At 44.1% G+C, this 20,738-nt stretch overlaps 2 protein-coding genes and 1 long non-coding RNA gene across 3 annotated transcripts in view; 1 reads left to right on the top strand and 2 right to left on the bottom strand.

Annotated features, from left to right (window-relative positions):
- The window catches only part of mRpL51 (mitochondrial ribosomal protein L51), a 34,023-nt gene extending 29,670 nt beyond the window's left edge, over nucleotides 1-4,353 (bottom strand). Inside the window, exon 1 of the mRNA XM_075686230.1 lies at nucleotides 4,163-4,353. The gene's annotated coding sequence lies outside the window, so the exon portion shown is untranslated. The remainder of the gene's footprint in view (nucleotides 1-4,162) is intronic.
- Nucleotides 4,354-6,295: 1,942 nt separating this feature from the next.
- LOC142576208 (uncharacterized) lies at nucleotides 6,296-10,419 on the bottom strand. Its single transcript, XM_075686223.1, has 3 exons — nucleotides 10,226-10,419; nucleotides 7,939-8,028; nucleotides 6,296-6,463 (listed from the first exon to the last, which is right to left on the bottom strand). The coding sequence occupies exons 1-3, from the start codon at nucleotides 10,357-10,359 to the stop codon at nucleotides 6,340-6,342; spliced, it is 348 nt and encodes a 115-aa protein (XP_075542338.1). The 5' UTR covers nucleotides 10,360-10,419; the 3' UTR covers nucleotides 6,296-6,339.
- Nucleotides 10,420-11,366: 947 nt separating this feature from the next.
- LOC142574123 (uncharacterized) lies at nucleotides 11,367-14,623 on the top strand. The gene is made up of 3 exons (XR_012826430.1): nucleotides 11,367-11,602; nucleotides 12,949-13,044; nucleotides 14,539-14,623. It is a non-coding gene; the product is annotated as an uncharacterized LOC142574123 (long non-coding RNA).
- The last annotated feature ends 6,115 nt before the right edge of the window (nucleotides 14,624-20,738 follow it).

Below are 20,738 nucleotides of genomic sequence, written 5' to 3'. Positions count from 1 at the left end.
TTCCCTGCACTGCACGTTTGCCAAAATAATGGCAGCGCCGGTCATCATTCAAACGAAAACAAAGTGATAGCTGCACGTGTCAGGGATTGTTCTCGTGCATGGTTTCATCACGGGAGTCACATCTGCATTTTCCCATGTCATAACAGAAGGAAACTTGTGCTTGCATACACTGTTTGCATAAATTCCTTCATTGCCATTGGTTGGGCTAACTGCCCCCCAGGAGAGCTAGCTTTACAAATGTGAACACGGTCTCTATCGGAAAAAAGCACGCTATATTAATAATGCAGTATTTCTCAAGGAGCGGTTTATTGACCCTCCGTATTCTTGGCACAGTTGAAAGGGGTCCTTTAAAGTGATTCCGAAGAGGACGGGCCCCGAAATTCAGAGCAAGTATCAACCACCATTGTGAGCAGCTCACTGCCACAAGAACTGCATGTCTCCAGCAAATGATATTGTAATTTTGCAACATTACCATTCAGGTTCCAAGCCAGCTCACAGCAGATTTCACTGTATACTTGCGACTAGCCATTTTCCATGACCAATCTGCAACAGCCTGCTTTCTTCGAATTATGTGAGGTCAAACCGAATGCAGCCAAACGACCAAGTGCTCAACTGCAACTTTGCACACACATTGAATTGGTAGGTCGAACCACAGCAGATATGACTGGAAACGAATGTTTACTAAAGTTTATGAAGACAGTGGCTAATTAGAAGCTTAATTCAGTTGCTCAACTTCAGTTTTAGATGACAAAGGCCTTCCGAGGAAGAGATGCATGCAGAAGGGCAAACTGTAAAACAAATGAGATACAAGATATGCGCGAATGTAAAATTTATCACAAAACAGACAAAAAAAATGGAGCGGCAAGAGCTACAGATCAAACTACAAAAGGTGCGGTTGTAGTCTGTAACCAGACTCGAGTTCGGGTTCACGACTGCGGCCATGGGTTCTGATCCAACTTCTGACAGTGTGCAATGAGTAGCAAACACTGCGCTTGCGGCAGCACAGCCAGAATGGAAAGAACTATTTGTTTATCGAGAGCGTGTTCTTCACCGCATACCGAGCAAACTTTGTATTCAGAGCAAGTATCAACCACCATTGTGAGCAGCTCACTGCCACAAGAGCTGCATGTCGCCAGCAGGCTCATCATCCCTATGATGAGCCTAATTTATGTCCACTGCAGTATGAAGGCCTCTTCCAGTAATCTTCAAATAAGCATATCTTGCATTAGCTGATTGCAAGTTATGCCTGCGAATTTCCTAATTTCATTACCTCCACCTAGTTCTCTTCCATCCTCTACTGTGCTTCCCTTCTCTCGGCACCCTTTCTGTTACTATGAATAGACCACTGGGTATCAGCCCTGTACATTATACGGCCTGCCCAACTCGATTTTTCTCTTTATGCCAACTCAAATGTGAGATACACAAGAATTTTTGCATTTTGCCTAGGCCGGAATGCAGCTTCAGTGGCAGTGAATTGAATCCCCAACCTCACACTAAGCTGCACAATGCCAACTCAACTCAGCTGCAGCAGCCAGGGGAACACCGTGGCGTTCCAGCCAGCGAGCCTCTTCCTTTGTTTCACTCAATGTGTAGCAGTGCCTCCAGGACACCAAAGGAGCAATGGGGACACCATAACTCGAACCTGGACTGGCATGCGAGTTGGAGGGCAGCCGAGATCTCCGTGTGCGTCAAAAGTGTATAAGATCGGCCATCTGCTACCGCAAAGAGCCGATCTTGCATGCAAACGCCCATGGCACCAGTCTCGGCAGCCCCAACCCACAGAGACCCCTGTTCCCAGCTTTGATCCCTCCACTGCCCCCTGGGTGTGCTGGAGATCCTGCACCACCTGCTTCATTACAATCCCCGGTGCTCTCCTGAGACCTGTGCGAGAGCACACATACATGAAAACAAAGTGATATGGTGTTCAATGTTAGGCGAATGCGGGCTTACTTGTCTAACTTTGCTCTACACTCGACCACCAGTAAAGTATGCTGATACAGTGCACATGTTGGAGTCTAGCGAAAGCCCTAAACTAAATTTGATATGCACAACTGTGTTTGTTTTCATCCTAAGCAACTTCTAAACTCATGTTCATGCTTATGCACTGCACAGGTCACAACTTTAATCTTGTGCGACGCTCACGTTAATGTGCTACAAATAAGCTATGACCAAATACAAACACTGAATCGCGCAGATGCGCGTGCGAGACGTTGACGCAGCAATGTCGCAATGACAAAAGTGATGTATGATACTTGTGGAAGAATGGGGATGACAGGTGTACGGCAAAGTGCAACACATATCTAAATTCATTTAGGCATCTACACCCCTTGTTGTCACAGCATCACACACCCTGTAGTACATGCACAACAACACAAGAATAGTCTAGCGCAAACATAAGAAGTTTAAGAAAACCGGAGAAGTCGCTCCTTCCCAGTATTCTTAATTTAAAAGGCCTAGTGGTTATCTGGTCAATGTATGGCCTTGCTAATTTGCTTCCAAGAATTTCTGTGTGAGTACTGTCATGAATTTGGTTCTTGAATAACACGTGCTTTGCCTTTAAGAGGCCTGCATGTGTTAGAAACCCATGAAGTGACATTATGTGCACAAAATCAAGAAGGGGGCTGACAGATGGAGTAGCACGTGTAAGGCATAAAAGCTATGATCACAAGTTTTATGAAATTATTAACTGTTCTATTAGAAACAGAAGTGTTCTCACTGGCAGTGCTTTGTCGGAAAACACATAAATTGCGCGCAAACAAAGACGTGACACTGGAATACCAGTGAAGTAGGCAAAGGAATCTTCGTTTTAAAAAGCGATAGTATAGAGAGCGAGATTGGCCAGACGTTTGCCTATATATAAAAGCTTGTCATAATATGCAGCCTCAACCTTGGAGATTACATTACTTTATATTATGGGGTTTTACATTCCAAAACCATGATCTGATTGTGAGGCACGCCGTAGTGGGGAACTACAGAAATTTGGGGCACCTGGGGTTCTTTGATCCGCATCTAAATCTAAGTGCACGGGTGTTTTATAGCATTTCACCCCCATCGAAGTGCAGCCGCCGTGGCCGAGATTCGAACATGCGACCTGGGGCTCAGCAGCCCAAAACCATAGCCACTAAGCAACCACGGCGGGTACAACCTTGGAGATGAAAGCATGGGACTGATGACTTACATAACGCACATGTAAAGGTTTTGAGGAGGAGAAAAATTAAGAAAAAGAATTTGGTGGCAGAGTGAGAGATAGCGAAAAGTTGAACCTGCGAAGAAACGAATTAATTAAATACACAGTCAACGTGCTATTGTTAACAATGGAAACCAATGGAAACTCAACAGCGTAAAACAGCGTAAAACAGGTCGAAACAAACTGATCGAAAACAAATTTGCACTTGCACATCGAAACGAAACAGTCGCTGAAGGAGAACATTCGGCGATCTGAAATACGCGTAAGCGCTAAGCAATAAACTTCACACCCATTCTAAATTGGATCTGGCCTAAGCTAAAAAGGAAATTCTTTTGCCTCCACATATTTTTTTTTTTTTTTTCATATCTCATGCCGTGTAAACTATGGAAAAATACAGGCTAGCGGAGGGGAGCAGTAAATGTGAGCAGAAAGTGCACGGGAGCAGATAGAAGGTAAGTGCATTACACGCATCTCCTGTGTGCATCGCGCCATGAATAATGAATTATTAACTATAAAGTTGCTCTTTCTTTTTCGTATTCAGACTACTCTATTGGACCTAAACTGTTTCTACTTAGAAAGTTGTACAATGATTCTTGTATTTAATGCACATATATGTGTAATGTATGCTATGTATGTGTAATCCATGCCATTGATAATTGTGTGTAGTATATTTTATGATATGCTACCTCACCGTTGAGCAATGTATGGGTGACAGGGTCTTAGTCAGGCACACAATGTTCTGCCTTTAGCCTTGCCATCCAAGACCTTCACGGTGTATAAGTCAATGATGAATAAAATAAAGTTACGAAAGCTGCGAACACCCTAGTGACGAACTCAGAGAGAATCATTTTGCTCAGTCCGCAAGTAAACACCAATCAAGCGGATAATAGAAGGTTAGGTTACGTCCTAAACTAGAGCGTTCTGGAGAAGCGTAGAAAGGTACTGCGCGTGGTAATTCAATAGGATGGCTGTTACCTCAATACCTGTTCCTCGCGTTGCTGTCGATCACAGTCACCACTGGTAGCAATTCTACAACGTTAGAGGGCAAGCCACATACAACAAACACCAGCAATTTTAGATAGAAAGCCGTTGATTAACACACATGGTCAAGCAACGGCCAATATGCGCGTCGAGCTCGTTATTTTTCCATGTGCGTCCCCTCTTGAAGGAATGATGATGATGGGAGATCATTTCAACTGATCCTAGCCAAACTGAATCCATAGAAAGCATGGCCTTTGAGATATCTGTTCGTTTCCCAGTAGCGGCCGTAACTGGGGCACATATTATTCCACCTACAGCTGTGGTAGCAAATACGCATATAAAGAAAGCAATTGGTTATTGATATTAGATCCTAATATCTTTGCAGTAGGTGCTATGTCATAGATGGTCTCATTGACGTCATGTTTTGCTAGTGCCCGTTGTTGCCAATCCTTGTCTCCTTGCGTTGTCTCTCAGCCTTGCTTTGATAAGTTGCTACTAACGGTAGTATTAGCGCAGGCTCTTGTCTACCCACGCCTTTGAAGCCCTAAGAACGACCTCGGCTTTTATCTGTGCAGCACGTTCCGCTTGTCTGAATTCGGGCGAAGAAATTATAGCCCGAAAGCATGGCCTCCGAGAGTGGAATCTTTTCATTCATTTGGTCTCAGGGCCGTTCGGAGTTACACAGAGGAGAGGGTGATTGCCGAACTGGATGCCGCGCTGTTTCTACCGGCGAACGCTACAATCTTAGATGGCATGTAAAATCTACAGAGCACTCCGAAATTGGTCGCAGTAATATAATGTTTGACGTAATCTATGTTTTAATCCTACGATTTTGTTCTTCAGCTCGTTTGCTACAGCGAGCATTGCATGTCATATGACTGCAACGCTGAACAATTCCTACATTTATTGCAGCACAATTAATGGTTTTACCGTGATTTCGAAATCGAAATTAAGCGATGCTCTGAACAGATCAGAAATAATTCCACATCTTCACCACATACGCAATAAAGGTAATAACGGCTTGCAACCGTTGTGCTGTGTACCTCAAGAAGTTTAACACGCAGGTAGCTTGCGTCTCCAATGGGCTACGTCTTCAACAATGTACGTATAAAATGTATTTTCTCATACTTTCTGTGTTTTTGGTCATAAATATATTTATCCAATTTATCACGGGGATTCTTCGGCGGTGTATAGAACAAAAATAGCGCAAGAAACGTCGGACAAGAAAGAGCAATCGAGACAAATAGAGACACGGCCTTAGAACTACAGGTTTAATTTTTCGCGACGCAAAAGATATACGCCGAAGGAACTTGGGTACAGGGTTTAGGTCGATAACGGAGGTTAAAGAGCGTTCATCTGTGCAACAGAGTAAAAGTCGAGGCAAGCAAGCTTGCGCCGTGCGACAGAAAACGCGCGACGGTGTTTGGTCCACGTCGCAACAGGTTTGCGATCGTTGGCACGCAGGAAAGCCCCAGAGCGCTGTTCAAGTGGCGGCCTCACAGAACGCGCCACCTTCCTGAAGTTCGTCCTAAATAAGTATACAGCACACCTGCTCTAGAACTGTCGCTCCTGTGGGTGCTGCCCGTGTTGGATGGTGGGACTCCCATTTTGTTTGGACACCAGGACCAGTGCACTCAGTAGATTTTCGAAGCCTACGCAACACACTGTAAAGAGGACACCAGTGAGCAAGCCGTCACTTATGCTGTCACAGGAAGGGTTCGCCTACTTGGACAATTAATTTGCTTGTTTGTAGTTTTCGTTTTCTTTTGGCTTCCGTAATCTTGAGACCCATCCTCCGACCTTCACTCGTTAGCGCCTCTCAGGCGCGTCGCCATCAATCTCCCTTGTAGTCGCGGCTCGTCTAATATAGGCAATCACTGCTGTTTGCTGTGGCGTTTACTCGTCTCCCTCAGCCCTGTACGGGACAGGACAGGAGGGGTCGTCACTTGACCACCACTCAGGTGACCAATGCCCCCCCTTCCCCCCCCCCCCCACCACACGTCCCACTTCTGATCTTACCATCCATAGAGGTGGGGCCGTACTTATAGACGTCGAGTAATTGCTTTTTATTGACAGCAAGCATAGTATGCCGCTCCAAGTACAGCAAAAACATAAAAGCACAGCACGGCTTCTTTATAATAATTTATTGCTGGTCATTTCATCCGATTCTTCTACGCGCATACGCCGATCCACAGATCCGCGCAGATCGACTCGTCTTTGTGTCGTGCCACTTTCTGCGGATCGGACGGCCACCCATATATGTTGATGGGCAATAGGTGCCCACAGTTTTGCAACCTGAAAGGAAATAAATCAATACAATTATGTGCATATCTTCAAAGGGCTCGCTTGATGCGAGCGCTAGAAGCACTGACCTTGACGACTTAGCTGAAGCAGTTAGAGCAATTGCTAAGCTACTGACCTCTAGAGTTAAAGTCCTTCCTACTACGGTTATCGCGATTTCGCTCTTTAGCGGAAATCTCGCGCGCATTCATTATAACGAGCGCAGCAAATGTGTGCACATGCACTTTGCACAGTAAGTGCCCACGTGAGTCACAAGACAAAACAACAACACGAAGTAAACACGTATTGTCAACCATTCTGCTGGCCCGCCACCCGTGATCTTAGGAGGAAGAGGATAGTGAGGGAAAATCAAATATTCAATCCTTGTTAATCGCCGAAGCCCACAAACACAGTAAAGCTTTAACAAATGCGTCTGCGATGTGCGAAGTCACTCCTAGTGTCTACGTCGAAGACCGACATTTACTAGACGCCGTAGCCAGGTAAGATCTTGCGAAAAAATATCCAAGACTCTAGAGTGCGCTGCTTTGACTTAAGAATGAGCCGGCCTATAGATTTAATCTCATGACCTTTAGTGTATGTTGTGTAACAACATCACAAATGTGCCTTTTTCGGACCACAGATGAATATTTGTACTCCCAGAGATTTCATTCCCCTGTTTCCCTATGAGAAAATTAACTTCTATCATTAGTCCGAATTACAATATGCAATAGTGAACAAGTTGTGTACAGTATGCAGAAGTGAACAAAAAGGTTATATTTTGCATTTGGGTCCTATACGCTAAAGTGCTCCAAATATTGATGCTGCATAATACCAGACTAGTAGCATGGGGCAATAGTTTATCGAACACGCACTTCCGCCCGTACTTTATTCACGTCCCAAACCCGTCTACCGTATTTTAAGAGATAGCATAGATGTATCAAGAGCAAACCGTAATATTAACCAGTAGAGAAAATACGTGCGCTCTGGTGAGGGAAATTTGAGGGAAAGGTCGGCAGGTTAGCAGGACAAGAGGTAGCGCTTGCTGCTACAGGTTTAATATATGAACATGTCAAACGATGAGAAAGAAGAAAAAACGCGCATGCATTCACTTGCACAATGACTCGGAAAGGGGCAGCAGTAAGCACCATGAAAATATCAAGGGGCAAAGTGGAGCTTTACGGCGTAAAAAAAAAAAAAAAAAAAAAAAAAATATCCATCTCTGTCCTTTTGGGTGGTCCATAGATATAGAGGCATATATAATGCGCCGACGCATGTACAAAGGCTATATCTTCAAGAAACGAAAGGCTTGATAGTTAAATATAGCGAGCAGAGTGCGATTTTAAGGGGAAAAGCTTGAATTAAAGGGCCGTGCATAAATTCAAGCATGCATCAGTGTATATCGCACGATGCTTGTCTATACTATTTCATGACTCGGAAGGTTCGCTGCGCATATATGTTTACTGAACTTAACAAACGCTTGTTGCGCGTACCTGTTACCAGCGTGTCCTACTTCTTGCACTTGTCGCAAGGGCATCCTCCCGACGCGCACTTGCACTGCGTGGTGCAAACGCACTTGGGGTCTGCGGGAAGAGAGAAAGCAAATTTACAGAGAGGAAGTGCGGGTGATCAGAGAAATGTGAACAGCGGGATTTCATTCAAGCATTCAACACGTAGCATCGAGACCAAGATTTACTGATTGGGCCAACAGGTCCCGGGCTACAGAAAGGCTCTCGATTAATTTTCACCACCTGAAGTTCTTTAACGCACATACAAAAAGCGGTAGAGGAGCGTTTTTGTATTCCCCACGTACGGAAGTCGCAACCTATCGTTCAGCAGCAGAACACAGGGACGCATCCACTCACCCAACGCGGCACGATAGGAGAGGGTACGCAAAAAGTCGGGTGACGTGAACCAGTACAAATGGAATTAGATTCTAGTCTTTTGGTCGAATGTGGTGGTGCTGTCAGGTTTGTTCGCTGAAGAATGCCATATTGGACACGGGCCAAGTAAAAGCTACGTGCCATAACAGCTTGCGATGAAATCTGGGGAAATCAGGGCCCTGATTAAGTTACTTGACCATTGCGCAAAAAGCGGGCACTCATGTAACGCTCACGAAACTATTCTAAATATGGATTGATTTGCGGGGATAGTCAATTCTGCGTCTTTCTATTTATGATTACAATTAGGGGAAAGGAAAACGAAAGAAAAAGGCTATTAGGCTAGCGAACGAAGTCAACAAAATTCATAGGACCTATTTTGAATATGCAAGGCGCAATTCGCATAGCGTGCTAGGGACACTTTCAGTGGCTCTAGATTTGCGTCCTCCGTCCAGTGTCTGTTACTTTATTTCAATATTCACTGGCATCTCTACTGCTTCCTCGGAGTCTTTTGTGCATACACGTATGTCTGTCACCTAACACTATATGTATACGTTTTCAGCGAGCGATAGCTGCTCAATGGTTATAGCGGCTACTCCTTTTATTCATCAAATGCTCTTATATTCGCTGAAGTAGCTATGAAGTAATTCAGGAACTACACGAATGGAATTAACAGGCACACGTACTCTTTGCTTCAATTCCCTGGACTACATTTGAGAAAGGTAAAGAAAAGGCGAAAACTAACAGTTCCCCAAAAAATAAGCTAATCGGTTCTCATTGACTTTCATTAGTGCAAGTGAATAAGGACTGCCTTCTTTTAGTTATTTTCTTAAAAACGATTGTTATTCAAATATGCATATACATCACGTGCTCGTGCAAGATCCTTTTTTGCGTCTCTGTGAAAAGAGTGAACGCTGTTCGGTTCATAGCGCATATATTTGTTCACGCAAGCACGCCACACATCTAGTGACGCTCTGTAGTACTCGCTACTGTCGCTAACACCGCTGCTCAGGTTCGGTTAGGTCGCCCACCCATAGATTACATTTGTACCCAGTGCCCTCCATAGCGTTATTTATTTATTTATTTATTTATTTATTTATTTATTTATTTATTTATTTATTTATTACAAATACCTACAGCGCCCGAGTTGGGCATCATCGTAGGGGGGTTCAATTACAAACATAAAGGTCAAAAATTGAACTTCAGAAACGGCATCAGATCAGTTATGGCATTAAAAATACAATGATGGTAATTAGTAGATATGATAGTAGATATGGCTGGGACAAGAAAGTTCTCACAACGATGAGCGAGGACCAGGTGCGACTCGCTTTCAGGATCAAAGAGCATGCACACAATTTGCGACGCTTTCTTCAGGCTTCCAATGGAAAACGATAACACAATTTCCTAAACTGCACCTAATGAGCTAATGAGACTTTTGAAGCAGACAATACATCAAGGTATATATATATATATATATATATATATATATATATATATATATATATATATTTCCTGTAAGTCGAAAATTGCTATATCCCGTATGTTCACTTCAGGTGTCTTAAAAGTTAGCGTTTTTACGCAATTTTGATATCTACCTATCTTTCGTGCAGATTTACTTATTCTTTAAATTTGTGTATCAGTTTATTTTAAGCTTAGCGAGTTTTAACTGTCTTTGTAAAAAGGAAAGTGCCACAAATCAATATTTTCCATCCAACAATTAACAGTATTCAGCTTTCTGTCCTAAATGCAACAAATTTAAATGAAATCGGTTTAGCGGTAGTGCAATGAAAGCGTTTCTCCGTTTGACATCGTATTGTAACGGGGTAGCCGGAGTTGGGCCCAGACTGAAAGCATTAAAGCATTCCTCAGATTGAAGAGGTCGATCTATAGAGTAACTTACCTCCACACTTGCAGGCACGTTCCATGGTTCTCCTTGCTGTTGGATGTCTTCCGGATCTTCCTTTGGCGTTGGCTCCGTTGGCTCCTTGCTGGCGGTACTCTTTTGAACAGCGCGCGGCGTCTTTTATGGGCCATATCAGGCCAGCGAGGAGCCGTGTGAAAAAAGCAGTTGATTGGCTCTCACTCCAGTGGGGCCGTGTGCACGTGGAACGTGCCGTGCGCAAAGAGTTTCAGCCAATGGGCACAGCGAGTGCGACGGCGGCGCGCCTCGAGGTGCGGTTGCGATAGATGAGAAACAGAAAGAGTGAAGCCACTCAGCGCTCCCAGCTCAACGATACCCTTGAACTCCGAGATTGCCGTCGCTGCGATGGCGATCTCAGAGGAAGTTCATTGTCGTTAAAAAAAAAATAAACGCTACAGCGCTCCGCGCAATAATTCTATATCGTATACTTGTTCTGCTACAGTTTCATGGACGACAGTGCGTCGAGCAAGCATTCTATCTTTCCCTTCAATATACCTTCTATTACAGAGGTCAGGCAGTGGTGGGCCGCAGCTATTCGGATAATTAAGAAGATAGCTGCGCAACATGTCATATTCATGATTTTGTGGCGAAAGGGACAACCCATTGCGTGCGAATGTTTTAAGAGGAGCCATTGCCCAAGACCTCCTGTCTCGACGAAGACCAATTGTCGCTTTGTCCCTATCTTATGTTTCCATCTTCCAAAATCCTTTCATGAGCCTTGGAATTCTTTCTGTTATATATGCCGCGTGAGGATAGCTAAAATAATAAATTGTTCCATTCAGTTCTTAACAAAGTCAAACTGTTTAAAACTTGTTGGAAGAAACCAGCTACTACGTCGAAAACATAGTCTCATTCTTTTCTCATTCCATTTATTTCCCTGTACGAGTATTCACACAAAACTATTGCAGGTGCAGTTAAAGAAGAGAAAGAGAAAATCTTGGCAGCAGCAATCTTGAACAGTTGTCAAAGCTTTTGCGTCGCCTTCCAGTTTTCGACAAGGGCGAACCCTGACGGCAAAGTCAGTCAACCATCCCGTTGCGCGGGTATAGTGCGCGTAGAGTGGTTTCACCTAATGAATTTCTTCTTCAAAGTTATTTATACGTCCGTGACATTCCATGCTATCAGCCAATGGCCGATATTTTCGCGCACGGCACGTAACAACACACGGCGCCTGTGACGTGGAATCAATAGCGTGCGTTTTGCACGCGGCTCCCGCTTTGCGCAAGAACGAGTATTAAAATCGCGGCGCGCAGTTCAAAAGCAGCATCGGGAAAGAGCTTGCGCCGTTTGCTGGAATCAGTGAATAAACACCAGCGTCTACTACGAAGGCCATGGACCGCGCTTGCAAATGCAGAGGTGAGTTTCAATATTTATAACGTTTGTTCGTAGCGATTTATCTACGTGTCTTATGCGGTCGTTCTCTCTTTCTTTTTTTTTTTTTGTGCTTAAAGGCTAAAATGAAGTATCAACATCACGAACCTTACATTATTTCAAGTAATGGCCTTTTCTCTGCCTTACTAATATTATATAACTTGCGCATTTCGGTAGGTGTAATCCTCGCTGAAGACGACCTGCTGTGAACTTTTCTAGCGTGAATATAGCATGATGTCACGTTCGAATTCAATCGTGGTGGAAAATGAGCAGGAGTACTATTAAGCTTGGACCCAAGCATGCTAGAAAGTTGGCGCGCGTCAAGAAATCCGGCTATAGGTGAAAAATTGCGCTAGGTTGTACTTTGAGCCGAGCAACTTGGTTTGGCATTTTTGCCGCGTCAACATTATGGGGACGTCTGATGGGTTTGCGCCTGCAAGTACATCGGGGGGTGTTTCCTTGCCTTCACCACTTTGGCGATTGTGAACAGGCGTATTTCGCAGACCACTACGTCTTAGAAGTGAAAAGAAAAAAAAATCTGTTGACGAAATAAATGCAAAATGCTTAGTGCCATGCCCCTAATGACCATCTTCGTTACACCATATCTAGCTACTACCTTTCTATTTATTTATTTATTTATTTATTTATTTATCGATACTGCCAATCTCACAAGAAACCAAAGCAGGGAGGGCACATATAATGCTTCCTGTGTATGCTTGTATAGATAAAATATCTCTAAAAAAAACAAATACATACAGTATTACAAAACTGTGCATCAGGTGAAGTGGAACATTATAAAAAATTAACAAATAAAAGAAGTGCCAACGTATACAAGTTCATAAAACAGAATATTATTAGTTGTGAGCACCGCAAACATTTGCAGCAGAATGTGTGTTAGTACACTAAGATTATTTTGACGAAACTATGAATTAAGCTTTCAGACATTTATGCAGTAGAAACATGTACAAAATAGACATTGTTATGTAAATATAGAAGTACGCAACTCAGCGATACGGTAACACTCATGCTGTCATACGTTATCCACATTGGAATTCAGCTAGGTACAATGTACGACATTTTATGAATTTAACCATTGCACGCCTTCTTCGGAAAGAATATAAAGAAAGCACAGGTACCGTAGTTTAATCGTTATTGGCCGAACGTTACGCCGGTCTGAACCATATACTACGAAACGAACATGGATTGCGTTTACGTAAGCGTTCTTTAATTTTTTTTGCCCTTCTCGTAGTGTATGACTGGGTGATTTAATAATGAATTAGTGTCGAATGTTTCTCTTTGTGATTGATGATCGTCGGTCTCCATTCCTTCAGACCCCAAGTGCACCTGCACTGCAGGCTGCAAGTGTGCCACCGCTGGATGCGGCTGCGACAAGTGCAAGTAGCGGAACCGGAATGTGAAGCCAACAAGTGCGTAACGGGCCTGTTCAATTCTTCTGCGTCTCATTATGTATGTTGTTAGCTTTTACGTGCAAGAGAAGAAAGACATTACAGCTATATTGGGCAGCATACAATGAGCATTTAAACGTCTGATCGTTCGTGCGAGAACCTAGTTGATAGACGGCATGGTGGGCTCTCATTTAGTAGAAAAGTGTTTATGCCACATTTGTGAGGGAGCCCGTGCATAAGTATGCGCAGTTTTTAAAGCACACGTTCAACAACAGGCTGTGTAAATTTTTGTGCATTGCAGGTGAACTCGCTACTTTTCTAATCGACCGTTGCCTGATAAGAATGGTGGCCGCATAAGAGATTGCATGTTGTACGACGTGCATCTTTAACCTATAACGTCCCTGTCGCGCCAGATCATAATTTAAAGGAATGGCTTGTGTGAGAAAAAGTATTGGCTTGCGCTGTTGCGAAAACAAATTTAAGCGTTTAAGGCATTAAGACATGACGCTGATACATATAATTTGTCTCTCATTGCGAGAATGCTCGTGCGAATACTTGGAAGCGCCAGTTACCGAATCGCCTGTCATCTCATAATTTCTTCTAATAAGTGAAAGCATAAAGCTTCTTTTTTTTTCTGTGGTGATGACTCAGCACTGACCTAATCGAGGAAAATAAGATAGGCTAGGGAACTTATGTGCAGAAGGATGCTGGCTAAGATATGACGATTAAAAATTCTTAGGCCTAAACTACCAGCGGAGAAGGAAGCCTAAAAAAAATAAAAGTTATACAAGGTCGCCCATCCCTGAACGTTTTCTCCGTACAAAAACTGAAACGATAATTATACTACAAGCTTGTCATACGATGGAGGAATTTGAAAGAACGTTTGTATCTACTGACACGAAAGCTTGCTTCGTTAGCACTCACGATGACGTCATTATCACTAGTAAATGAACTGCGTATATCTGTGCAATGCAGGCGATAAGTATAACACATGCGCTGACAATTACTTTGTCGTGACCGACCGCTTTATTTCTACTGTGCGCTTGTTTACCTCTCTTTTCACACAACCGTTCTTGTTAATTTGTTATGCTTTATTTTTCATTTGTCAACTACGTGCAGTGTCGTTAACGCTGTTAACCAAACGCCCTGGAAAGGCGTGGGTGCCGGGTTCGTGACCAGGACTGGAACGAATTATTCTACGAGGCTTTTTTTTCTGAGAAACCCGTATGGGTTTTCTTTGCAGCTTCGTGCTTTCATGCGGGTGGATGTCAACTTTTTCCGTTTCATGTTTTCACAAGTAAATCAGAGATCAGCATTCGTACCCTCGTGCTGTTAAAAAATAAGAACAATGTCAGTTTCATTGTCAGGTTTATCTAAACCTCTATATCGACAAGTACGAGTCGTAATTCGTTGAACAAATAGCAATTGAACGCATCGCGTGCAATGATGTGATATCTCTTTGCATCGCGAAGCTTGTTATGTAATTATAAGTGTGATTATGACTTTCTTTTTCAGCCTGGTGAGCTTCATCTCTTGACCCTCCAAGGCCTCAGCCAGGGCGCGCGACCAGAGAAAATAAATAAACGCAATGAAGTTTGCCGGACATCATTTATGCTTGAGAACTAAAAATAAAAGACAAAGCTAAAACACACCAACAATCAAACAAACAGAACGGCAGTGTTTGCTCTGACCCGGTCGCAAAAGTGATTAGTGCCTCAAAGCTCTAGTTTCACCAATTACGCGACGTTCGCTATAGTCCGTGATGTTGCATTCGTTTATTCGTATGGCATTGCCTTCCATGACGATTGCATCCAAGTAGAGCGGTCAGTATTCTGTGTCAACGTTTAGCGGTAGAAATTCTAAATTATGGCGTTTTACGTGCCGAAACCAGTTTCTGATTATGAGGAACGCCGTAGTGGAGAACTCCGGAAATTTTGACCGCGGGGATTTTTTTAACGAGCACCTAGATCTAACTACACGGGTGTTTTCGCATTTCGCCCCAACCGAAATGTGGCCGTTGTGGCCAGGGATTCGCATCCGCGACCTCGTGCTGAGCAGCCCAACACCATAGCGACTGAGCAACCACAGCGGGTAGGGATAGGAACTCATTTTCTCGCTTAATATGCGCGTAATGAAACATTTCAGGCGGTTGGCTGTTTCATATTGTTTTTTTTATCATTTCACTCGTGCGCATATTTTGCTGCCTCGATATGACCGCGTCATGTTTATGGCCAGCGGGCACAGTAAACAGTTTAGCACCTTTTAGGGCGGTTGGTTTTTCTGGGCGACCACTGGGTGTCGGCCCTGCACATTATACGGCCTGTCCTACTCCATTTTCCTTTTTATGTCAACTATATAGAACGTCAGATACACAAGAAGTTTTGCATTTTGCCTAGGTTGGAATGCAGCTACAGTGTAGCTGCACAATGCCAGCTCAACTCAGCTGCAGCAGCCAAGGGAACACCTTACCAGGGCGTTCCAGCCAGCGATCCTCTTCCTTTTTTTTTCACGCTATGTGCTATGACATAGTATAGGTAGCAGCGCCTCCAGGACACCAAAGGAGCAATGAGGACACCATAACTCGAACCTGGACTGGCACGCGAGTTGGGGGCTAGCCGAGACCTCCGTGTGTGTCGAAATTGTATAAGATCGGCCGTCCGTTCCGGCAAAGAGCCGATCTTGCATGCAAACACCCCCTGGCACCGGTCTCGGCGGCCTTAACCCACAGATGCCCCTGGTCCCAGCTTTGATCCCTCCACTGCCCTCTGGGTGTGCAGGAGATCCTGCACCGCATGCTTCATTATAATCCCCGGTGCTCTCCTGAGGCCTCTGTGGAAGCACATATACATGAAAACAAAGTGATATGGTGTTCTAGGCGAATGGAGCCTTATCTGTCCAACTTTGCTCTACACTCCACCACCGGTGAAGTTTGCTGATACAATGCACATGCTGGAATCTAGCAAAAGTCCTAAACTAAATTTTTTATGCACAATTGTGTTTGTTTTCATCCTCAGCAACTTGTAAACTCATGTTTATGCTCATGCACTGCACAGGTCACAACTTTAATCTTGTGCAATGCAAATACAATCCAAATAGAAACACTGAATCGGGCAGATGCGTGTGCGAGACGTTGACACAGCAATGTCGCAAAGACAAAAGTGATGTGCGATACGTGTGGAAGAATGGAGATGAGAGGTTTACAGCAAAGTACAACACATATATAAGGTAATTTAGGCATTTATACCCCTTGTCACTGCAGCACACACCCTGTGGTACATGAACGAGAACGCAAGAACGGTCTAGAACAAATATAAGCAGTTTAAGGACACCGTAGAAGTCGCTGCTTCCCAGCGCTCTTAAATTAAAAAGCGTAGGGTTTATCTGGTCAATGTATGGCCTTGCTATTTCGCCCCTCAGAATTTCTATGTGGGTACTCTAATAAATTGGTTCTTGGAAAACATGTGCTATGCCTTTAAGAGGCCTGAATGCGTTAAAACCAATAAAGTAACATTATGTGTACAAAATGAAGAATGGGGCTGACAGATGGAGCAGCACACGCAAGGTATAAAAGTTATGATTAAACGTTTTATGAAATTATTTACTGTTTTATTAGGAACAGGAGTGTTCTCACTGGCAGTCCTTTGTCGGAAAACACTTAAATTGCATGTAAACAAAGATGTGACACAGGAAAACAAGTGAAGTAGGGAAAGGAATCTTCGTTTTAAAAAGCACTATTATAGAGAGCGAGATTGGTCAGACGTTTGGCTGTTTATACGAACTTGCCGTAATATGCAGCCTTAACCTTGGAGATTACATTACGTCACATTATGGGATTTTACGTGCCAAAACCATTATCTGATTACGATGTATGCTACAGGGGGGGACTCCGGAAATTCGGACCCCCTGGGGTTCTTTAACGCGCACCTAAATCTAAATGCCCCCACGAGTGTTTTAGTATTTCACCCCGATCGAAGTGCAGCGCCGTGGCCGAAATTCAATCTGCGAAGAAACAAATTAATCAAAAAGATGGACAGGTGGGCTAGTTGGTAACGCATAATAATGAAAGCTTAGAGCGCTGAAAACGCGAAAGACGTAGAGAAAGAAACGCACCACACGTGCTCACTTACAACTGGAGCATGTATAGAATATATATATTATGGGGATATATGTACCACGTAAATTCCATATATAGAAAGTGGACGCTTCCCGCATGTCAAGATGCGGTATAAAAATGGCATGCATCTAAGGCACGTGTGAATATCAATTAATAAAATCAAATTCTTTATCATGTACTAACATGGATGGTTGGCTTACACAAAGCCCGGCATTTTTGGTGATATGATAGGCTTCCGTTATTTCTCGTGTGGTTTGGTTAGGGTGACAGACAAGATGGCTGTGTTTTCGAGGATGGCTTTACACGGAGATGATTTACAACGTAAGGCGAGATGAGAGGATGGCGCGATGTTTAATGAATTTCTGTGTTCTCTTAGACGTATGTCGACACATCTGCCTGTCTCGCCGATGTACATATGACCACAGCTTAGGAGGATCCTGTATAATACTCCTGAGACACAATCGACGAAACGATTAACATGTTTCTGGCTGCACCCTCTATCACCCACTGACGTGGCCTGTGCCCTTCTGTGCACAATTGATCAAATACGACTATGCTTGTGTGGTGCAGAAAATGCCACCTGAACACCATAACGCTTTGCCACATTTTTTAAGCCGTGTGAAATTTTATACACGTAGGGGACAACTGGCAATTTTTCGTTTCCTTCATTTTGAACAGAAGGACGACGCCCGCATTTTTCTTGCTATGCAATGCGCACGAGTTTTCACAAACTGATGTGGTGAGTTACATAGGGTAACCCGCTGCCTTAAGTTGTGAGTGAGTCAGTTGTGAGTGAGCGCTTGTTGGCGTGTTTCTTTCTCTACGTCTTTCGTGTTTTCGGCGCTCTAAGTTTTTATTAGAATGAATTAAATACCCACTCAGCATGCTGCTGTTAGCAATGGGCTGGACGTTCACGGCCGTAGAAGAAACGAATGAATTAAATACAGTCAACATTGTGCGGCTAACATTGGGCTGGACGTTCACGGCGATAATTTTAGATAAAGTATAAAAATAAAGCTAACATCTTCAACGAAGTCAGTCTTGAAGGATGTGGAAAAACCAATGGAAGCTGAACATCGTAAAACAGCGTAAAACAGGTCGAATCAAGCTCATCGAGAACCAATTTGGACTTGCACACTCGCTGAAGCTGAACATTCAGCGATCTGAAATACGCGTAAGCGCTAAGTAATAAACTTCAGACTCATTATAATTTGGAGACGGCATAAGCTAAAAAGGAAATTCTTTTGCCTGCACAATTGTTCACAAATCTCATGCCGTGTATACTACGGAAACATTATAGGCTAGTGGTGGTGAGCAGAATGTGCAGGCACGAGATAAAAAGTAAGTGCTTTACACGCATCTCCTGTATGCACAGCCCCATGAATAATGAATTGTGAACCATAAAGTTACGAAAGCTGCGACCACCCAACTGACGAACTCAGAGTGAATCATCATGGCCCGCCGTGGTTGCTCAGCGGCTATGGTGTTAGGCTGCTGAACACGAGGTCGCTGGATCGAATCCCGGCGGCCGCATTTCTATGGGGGCGAAATGCGAAAACCCCCGTGTACTTAGATTAACGTGCACGTTAAAGAACCCCAGGTGGTCAAAATTACCGGAGCCCTCCACTACGGCCTGCCTCATAATCAGAAAGTGGTTTTGGCACGTAAATCCCCATAATTAAAAGAGTGAATCCTTTTGCTCAGTCCGAAAGTAACAACAAATCAACCGGACAATAGATGGTTAGGTCTAAACTAGAACGAAGTGGAAAAGCGTAGAAAGGTACTGCGCGTGCTAATTGAACACGACGGCTGTTACCTCAGTACTTGTCCCTTGCCTTGCTGTCGATCACAGCCACCACTGGAAGCAACACTACAACGTTGGAGGGCAAGCACTTAGTTATTGATATTAGGTCCTAATATATTTGCAGTAGGTGCTGTGTCATAGATTGTCTCAATGACGTCATGTTTCGCTAGTCCCCGTTGTTGCAAATCGTTAGCTCCTTGCGTTATTACATGGCGTTGTCTCTCAACCTTGCTTTGATTATTCGATACTAACGATTGTATTAGTGTAGGCTCTTGACTATCCGTGCCCCTGAAGCCCTAAGAACGACCTCAATATTTAGCGGTGCAGGTCGTTCCGCTTCTCTGAATTCGGGCGAAGAAACTCATGGCCCGAAGGCATGGCCTCCGAGAGTAGAAGTCACCACACTAATACATTTCGTTTCGTTCATTTACTCTCAGGGCGTTACAGAGAGGGGTGGGGGATTGCCGCACTACATGCTGCGCTGTTGCAACCGGCGAACGCTGCTATCTCAGATGTCATGTAAAACCTGCAGAGCACTCTGAATTGGTCGCAGTAATTCAAAGTTTAACGTAATCTATATTTTTATCACGCAATTCCGTTCTTCAGCTCATTTGCGACAGCGAGCATAGCAAGTCATATGACTGCAACGCTGAACCTTTCCTACATTTATTAGAGCACAATTAATGGTGTTACCGTGATTGCGAAATCGAAATTAAGCGATCCTCTGAACAACGTTAAGATCCGAAATAATTCCAAATCTTCACCGCATGCGCAATAACGGTAATGACGGCCTGCAACCGTTGTTCTCTATACCTCAAAAAGTTTAACACGTATCTTGCGTCTCCAGTGTGCTACGTCTCCAACAATGTACGCATTAAATTTCTGTGTTTTTGTCATAAATCTATATATCCTGTGCATATTTATTTTATTTCCGGCAGGAATTCTTATGCAGCGTATAGAGCCAGAGCATCGCAAGAAACGTGGGACAGGAAAGAGAAATCGACACAAATAGAAACACTGCCTTTCGAACTACAGGTTTATTTTTTCGCGAGGCCACGTATATACGCGGAAGGAACTGGGATGCAGGACTTATGTTGAGAACTGAGGTTAAAGAGCGTTCATCTGTGCAAGAGAGTAAAAGTCGAGGCAAGCAAGCCTGCGCCATGCGATAGAAAACGCGCGACGATGTTTGTTCTGCGTCGCGAGTGGCTTGCGATCGTTGGTACGCCGGGAAAGCCCCCGATAGGTGAAGGCTTCAGAGAACGCGTCACCTTCCTGAAGTTCGTCCTAAATAAGTATACAGCACATGTGCTCTATAGAACTGTCACTCCTGTAGGTGCTGCCCATGTTGGATGGTGGGACTCCCATTTTGTTTGGACACCAGGACCAATGCACCCAGTATATTTTCGAAGCCTACGCAACACACTGTAAAGAGCACACCAGTGAGCAAGCCGTCACTTATGGTGTCACAGGAAGGGTTCGCCTACTTGGACAATTAATTTGCTTGTTAGTAGTTTTCGTTTTCTTTTGGCTTCCCTAATCTTGAGACCCATCCTCCTACCTTCAGTCGTTAGCGCCCCTTAGGCGTGTCGCCGTCAATCTCCCTTCTCGTCGCGGCTCGCCAATCAATATAGGCAGGCACTGCTGTTTGCTGTGGCGTTTACTCGTCTCCCTCAGCTCTGTACGGGACAGGACAGGAGGCGTCCCCACTTGACCGCCACTGAGGTGACCCATCCTCCCCCCCACCCCACCCCCACACACACGTCCTACTTCTGATGTTACCATCTACAGAGCTCC

Source organism: Dermacentor variabilis, chromosome 3 (genome assembly GCF_050947875.1).
Source record: "Dermacentor variabilis isolate Ectoservices chromosome 3, ASM5094787v1, whole genome shotgun sequence".
Taxonomy (NCBI): domain Eukaryota; kingdom Metazoa; phylum Arthropoda; class Arachnida; order Ixodida; family Ixodidae; genus Dermacentor; species Dermacentor variabilis.
The sequence above is the reverse complement of the archived record's forward strand: the minus strand, read 5'-3'. Positions and strand labels throughout refer to the sequence as shown.